Below are 7,232 nucleotides of genomic sequence, written 5' to 3' on the forward strand. Positions count from 1 at the left end.
TTTGCTCATTACAATTCAGTAGACTTTTCGTATCAGCTTCCATTGTTTTACTTTTACATACCTTGACGACGTATTTTCTAAAACGAAGTAGTAAATTTAAAAAGAACTCAGATTTTTCTTTTTTATATTACGCAAATGACTTTATATTTTTGTGAGTTTTGGATCATCGCATTCTCACGAGAGGTCACCTACCTTACAATAAGGTCTTACCACCCAACCTAAGCTAAGCTATTCGGGGTCCTCTGATTATTACGTTAAGCGGGTTTTTATTCTAGAAAAACCGCTAGACATATTTTCCATGAATTTGGCAGGCACCAATAGAAACTCTGTTGGGTATAAAAAGAAAAAGGAGAGAAAACTTGCTAAACCAACGGCAGTTTCTTTATTTCACCCCTTCACGGAGCTACTGTAAGCAAATGTCTCTGGTCTTTATAGATCAAACGTTACAGGGCTTCAAAGCTAAAAAGAACAAATTTTCCATTAAAAAAAGGGGAAAAGAACAGTCACTTATACAAAACCACTGTTTCAGTTGGATTCCAATTTTAATGTTTACCATATTGTACATACATAAGCCGCACGGAGACACCGGAATAGCCCACCTCGGGATAGACAGATAGATAGATGTGTATATATACAGGCCAACTATAAATTCAAGAGATTTTTCCCTCTCTTAAAGTTTCTCCCGAATCACCTGAGGCCGCCATGTTCTTCCAACCATTTCTCAAGCTTGGCTTCCCTCTCTGCCTTGAACTCGTCGTAGTCCTCCGCTTCACAGTTCGAGCTCTCTTCTTCTTCCGCCGGTTTCTCTTGACACGACAACGGAAGTTCCTCCGCTTCCAAATCCCGTAAAGACGAGCTCGTGCTGACAACTGACGCGAACGATGATGACCTGTCCGCGGTTCGCCCAAGCTGTGCCGAATCAAGCGGGGCCCACTTGAAATCGCTCGTCTTTTTCGTTGCTGACTTGAACACAGTCGAAAAGTAGCCACTCTTCTCACCGGTCCGGCCCCAATTGCTCGGACCCCACGAGCCTGTCCGGTCCATCAAGAGACCCCCCGACCTAGAGTCGTGAATCAACCCTCTTCTCGGCTGCTTCGAGGACATAACAACGAGGGTCTTCTTTATGTCCCGGATCATCTCGTCGACTATGGGGGACCCGCACTCCCTCATCGACCTCACCATATCTATCGAGTCCTCCGAATCTTCGGTGTGCAGAGTCGTCTCGTGAGACGCGTCGGAGATCTTGTTCCTGAGGCGGACTAAGTTGGGGACCGCGTTACGGGTGTGTTGCTGGACGTAGAAAAGCCCGACCGACGGCTCGTTCGCAATGTATTTGATCATCTCCGCTGTGCACTCGCTTATGTCCACGAAGCCGTCAAGCGTTGAGAACTCGTGCATTGTTTGAGGGCACCAAGATGTTCATCACTGATGTTTATCAACGATCACGACCCACTATGTTAACATTAAAAGAATAAGAAAAATGAAGTACTAAGAAAAAGCAAGAAGTTGAGAGAAAAATTGATCTATACACGTTATCTTCGTACTAGGTGGATTACATAATAAATCTTAATTATCATGCAAGAATTATAGAATCCGTATCATAAACCATAATTGCAAATATAATTTAAAAATCAATACTTGAACATAAATGTAGTCAGAAATATATAGCTTTCAATCAACACGATTATGGTTCCATACAAGAGCAGGACCAGAGAGATATAATATTATTCCTCCAGGCTTGATCTGGGCTAAAGCTCGGACGAAAAGATCAAAGTAGACAAATGAATCTTGCCCTGTGATTATGCCAATTAAAGATTATATCTTACTCTTATGGCATAGATCAGCAATATTTTCTCTATTATCATATAGTCAAATTCTAATCAAGTCACTGCCTAATATCTAAATGACATCTTCTTTCACGATCCAAAACCATTGCTTAATAATCATGTTGCATCTAATTTAGCAATCATAATCCATAATTTTCTTTTTCAGTATTGAAATTATATGTGATATTCTGACCACGAATTGCCCATTTATGCAATCAAATGAAAAGCTTCGCGTGTGTTCTGTCTGAGACAACTTATATTTACGATAAAGAAAATTCAAGTGGTCATTTGATTCTATTGAAGTTAACAGTCGAAAAACTCAAGCCAAAGTAAAATTGACCTAATATTCCATTTTTTTTCTCGTGACGCCTCTCTTCAACTTTTTTATTCTATTAGATTTTTCTACTTAAAAAGACTCTTGGGAAATAGGATTCAATTACAGTTGTTTGAAAAACCAATTAGACTCGTTACGAAACAGGATAAGCATTAATATATGTATGTATATATACATATATATATATATATATATATAATACGAACACCTGAGCAAGAACGAGACCCGAAACGAAGGAATTGAAGAGTAATCGTGTAATTGATTGATTAAAACAAGTCAGCTACACACAGCACCAACAATAACTGAAATACAAAAGAAAGAGCAACTTACAGAAAATAAACCCTAAAACGCCATCTCTTACTGTGATTTCTCGGATTCTAGATCTTCTGGTGTGTGAGGTAGTTTTGGAGGATTGAACACCGAATTCGAAAAGGATCATTAATATTAATAATATGTACAAGTTTCCATCGTCCTCCCAGAGTCCCAGGTCCCCTCCTCTATAATTTTTTTTTTCTTCCGCAGAAGTAAAAGTTATTAGAGAAAATGACATGATATTTTATCAAAAGCGATTTTGGCATTAAAATGATAAATTTTACCTTTTTAAGACTTTTGAACCAATTTGAAGATTAAAAAAAATTAAATGGATTATGATGATTTACAATGACTTATGATGAAATTGAGAGTGACGATAAATTACTATGAATTATGATAAAATTTGCTTTGAATGATATTTTTTATTATTTTTAGTTAAAAAAATCTATTTTTGGATATTTTGCAATTAAAAGATCTATTATTTATATTTTCTTACTTAGGAGGTCTACTTTATTAAATTAAAATCTCAATATATTGGGTGCGTATGGGGTTGAATTTGATAAAAAATATTTTCAACTACTTTTGACGAGTTGATAAAAATTGTTTTGCATAAAAGTTTGAAATGCTTTTTAATTTTCTTACAATCTTCTCTTTTCTCACCTTTTCCTTTTTATATTTTTATATTTTTAATCGTAATTATTTTTAAATTCTATTATTGAATAATTTTTTTATATGACTAAAGATCTTAGTTTTGAGAGTGGCGCAGTAGGCTCTCCCGACTCGTGCTAAACTAGCGCAAATTGGAGACTCCCATGGCCGATCCCGAACGCAAACTCCGATTTGCAGGTCATGGCATTCCTCCTTGAACATTTCAGCATCACGGTAAGTGCAGAACACCAAGACGATCGTGCAAGCATGGTAGGGCTGATTTTCAGGAGTATACGTCCGACTCCGGCGTTGTAAGTACCAATGATCCTTGCACAATGGGCCAAAATTCATCGGAGCTTCCATCGAGCTTATTCTTGCAGCAACGAAGAGTAGTGCCACGACAATGAGCTGACCACGGAGACGAGACAGAGGCCACCATACCCAGGTTGGAAAAAGCTCAACACCAACGCTGGCTACAAGGATGGGAAGGTAGGAGCGAGTGTGGTGGGACGTGACGAGGGAGGCTACCTACTTCTGGTGGCAACGCGGAGTGACGAGGCTAAAAGTGCAGAGGAAGCGGAGCTTAAAACCATTGCGATGGCGATCTCTATAGCGAACCAGGAAGGTTGGCCAAAGGTGTTCATAGAGGGGGATTGCAAAGCTCTCCTCACCAACTTGAAAAACAGAGGCGAGAGTCATTCTTGGAGATTATCCTACAGATTTCATTGTGTTAAACTTTTTTGTAAGAATTTTGTTTCGATTAAATTCGCTTGGATTCTAAGATGTTGTAATTCGAATGCAGATAGGTTGGGGAAATGGTCCAAGACCCACTCTGTATCAGGGGAATGAAGTCCGGAATCCCTCCCTTCTGATGTCCAAGTTTTTTTTAGTGATCACTTTGAGCCTTAATGAAGCTTTGAAGCAAAAAACATATCACATGTAAGTGGGGTAAGTGTCAAACATCCCATTTTCACAACACTCTCCTTTGGGGTGTTCGTTATGACATTTACGTGATTCTGCTGCCTCATCAAAAACCTTACTAGGAAAAATTCCATGGGATAAAACTATAGTATGGAAAAAAGAGTACAGCCACGTAGAGCTCATCCTCATGCTAACGTTAGTGTGTTTCTTCGTAAATTGCGTAGTTTGCGCATCTCGATTTCAGCTCTTGTGTGAACGTAAAATACTTTGGAGGAATGTGCTTTGTTCTATCACGTTTTATAAATCTTTCCTTCATTTGGGCAACACGTTCAGCATTATCTTCGTACAACGTAATTGGGTCGTCGGTTGTTGGTAGACCACGTGTTGCTCTAATGTGCTGAGTCATGGACTTCAACCTTGCTCTCTCACGGCTTGCTTCATGTAATGCAATTACTTCAGCATGATGTGCTAACGATTGTTTGTTTTTTAGAATGCCAAGATATCGCAGTCCTACCGCATGTAAATAATACACGTACCCATTTTTGGGGTCTACCATTGTGTGGATATGACATGTAACTTGCATTTGCATAGTCAATCATAACTGGTTTCGTATTGTTAGGATAAAATAACCCTAAATCAGTAGTTCCCGGAAGGTAATGTAACACTTATTTGATTCCATTCCGGTGTCTCTTTGTAGGTGATGAGTTAAATCTTGCCAAGCATTTCACAACAAAAGTTAGATCAGGCGTATTACAATTGGCAAGATGCATACGAGTTCCAATCACGCTTAACTATGGCACTTTTGGACCAAGAATCTCTTCAGATTCATCATAAGCTCCAATGATGTTCAAATCATCAACATAGACAACAATAATCACACAGCTGAACATTGATTTCATAATGAATACGCATGGGCAAATATGATTATTGACATAACCATTTTGTAATAAATATTCACTTAACTGGTTGTACCATATGCGCTCAAATTGGTTTAAGCCATACAAAGACCTTTCCGATTTGATGGAGTATCTTTCGCGAGGCTTCTAATTAGATGCTACATGCATTTTGAATCCTTCACGAATTTTCATACAAAATTTGAGTATCAAACGATCCGTATAAATTTTATGATTAACATTTATAAAAAAAGGCATTTAAAATGTGAAATTTAGCGAATTAACATACCAGCTTGGCTGTTTATGCAGTAATGAGAGAAATTTTAATATATGTCAAGCACAATGATATCAATACTCTAAATATTTCTTATGAGAAGATTGCACGTTCACTCATTTTAAAATATTTTATAAGAACTGAAATCGTCACCAAGGGCATGGTTTGATGGATTCACTCATTTTTTATCATAAACATTGCTACAATCAAGCACAAGCAGATCGCACGTTCTTCGTAAAGTATTTAAGGGGAAAGGTATCAATTATAAATGTATATGTAGGTGATATCCTTTTGACTGGGAAGGTATTGACGTCTTATAGGCAGGTTAGTTTACTTGTAAGACACTAGACTAGATATTGCGTTTGTCGTTAGCATGGTCAGTCAATTCATACATTTCCCATACCTAAGAACATTTTGAAGCTGCCTCCTATATGATTTTAAGGTATTTAAAAGGTTGTCTAGGCAAAGGTCTCCTATTCGTATAGGGTGATAACATAACAGTTGAAGGATTCACTTATAAGGATTGGGTATTGTGTGGGAAAACTTGGTTACATAGAGAAGCAAGAAACAAAACATGGTCACAAGGAGCATTGCTAAAGCTTAATATAGAACCATGGCTAACAAAGTATTCGAGCTAATATGGAAAGTAACATGGCCAATGAAGTTATTATGCGACAATAAAGCTGCCATAAGCATAGCTCACAATCCGGTAAAACATGGCCGGACGAAAAAATATAGAGATTGTCACACACCACATAAATGAAAACTTTGAAGCTGCGATTATTTGCATTTCCTTTCGTATCGACAAAGGATCAAACCACAGATATCCTAACAAAACAAGTTGGGCATGTATGATATAGACTTGCCAACTTTAGGGAGTGTAGAAAATAAGTGTATACACGTGTAATTTAAAATATATAATCGTGTATTCTAGAAGGTTTATTTGTTAGCTAAAAACTTTTTTGATTAGTTAGGTTGTTTCATTTTTCTCTCATTGTTGTTAGTCAAATTCAGTAGCTCTTTAGTAACCTATATATTCAGGACAATTATGGCAAAAGAAAATTATGTATTCAGGTTGATTATGACATAATAAAATCATATGATTATCAAACTTACAATAATTCTTTAACTAGTTCATAAAATGATAAAACTCTGACTATTATAGTAGAGTGTTGATTGGGTTGGGCGGCCCGACCCTCTTTATCAAAGGCTCTGGGCCGGCTAAACCTGCTTCGAAAAAGGGTTGGGCTGTGCATAATTTAATGAAGGGTCTAAACTAGGGTATAGGTCGTCGAGCTTGGTCCGATCATTCCAAAAAGCCCAGACCCAAGCCTAACCTATTTTTGAATAAAATTAAAAAAAAAAATTGTATACAAACACTTTTTTTAATTTGTAGAAATATGTCTCACTTAAATTAAAGTTTATTATTAGTAATACAATTTATTTATTAAAAAAAAAAAAAAATACAATTGTGTTACATTAAAAAGTTTTAAAAGGTTTTTGTATGATCTTTTAATAGACCATATATAAGTCATTGTCCAGACCCGAGCCCGGCTGGTTTAGAGATTGGGGAAGAATCGTACTGTGTGCACCTTTAGTCAACAACAATCTTCAAACATATTTGAATTATCTACACATATGCTTATGAAATTTTTAGTAAAATCTTAAATTTTCAATTAAATTCTGCCATTTTTTTGTATAAATGCTGCCATTTATTTTATAAAGTGCCCATGCTGAAATTTTCTATGATCTTACTAAGTCCGGGGTATTTGTGTGTTTTCAAGTAGAAATTTTCTATGGCCTCAAAGTTAGATTTAGATTTCACGAGTTGGTTTGCCCGCGCGTTGCCGCGGTTTAAGGAAACAAATAAGTTGATATATTATGTTTAGAACTTTATAAAGATGATAATAACTGATAATCGACCAATATATAAATAAAAATTCAATATAAAACAGAAGACATGTTTCATAATAAAACATATCATTTGAAATAAAGTTTAGTAGTAAAACAAATACTTTAAAAGT

At 36.5% G+C, this 7,232-nt stretch overlaps 1 protein-coding gene across 2 annotated transcripts; it reads right to left on the reverse strand.

The window, feature by feature from the left end:
* Nucleotides 1-460: 460 nt before the first annotated feature.
* Nucleotides 461-2,727, reverse strand: LOC149379121 (MEF2BNB-like protein). 2 transcript variants are annotated; one of them, XM_089604432.1, is made up of 2 exons: nucleotides 2,491-2,727; nucleotides 461-1,425 (listed from the first exon to the last, which is right to left on the reverse strand). In XM_089604432.1, the coding sequence occupies exon 2, from the start codon at nucleotides 1,396-1,398 to the stop codon at nucleotides 688-690; it is 711 nt and encodes a 236-aa protein (XP_089460558.1). In that variant the 5' UTR covers nucleotides 1,399-1,425; nucleotides 2,491-2,727; the 3' UTR covers nucleotides 461-687. The 2 variants fall into 2 exon arrangements, with proteins under 2 accessions (XP_089460558.1, XP_089460559.1); XM_089604433.1 differs by having other exon boundaries at nucleotides 461-1,452.
* Nucleotides 2,728-7,232: the final 4,505 nt, after the last annotated feature.

Source organism: Urtica dioica, chromosome 12 (genome assembly GCF_054948205.1).
Source record: "Urtica dioica subsp. dioica isolate 48M chromosome 12, U.dioica_male_clone48M_v1_H2, whole genome shotgun sequence".
NCBI classification, from domain to species: Eukaryota; Viridiplantae; Streptophyta; class Magnoliopsida; order Rosales; family Urticaceae; genus Urtica; species Urtica dioica.

Excerpts from the sequence above, each read along its gene's own strand:
- LOC149379121 (XM_089604432.1), bottom strand. The coding sequence starts at position 1,398 with ATGCACGAGTTCTCAACGCTTGACGGCTTCGTGGACATAAGCGAGTGC.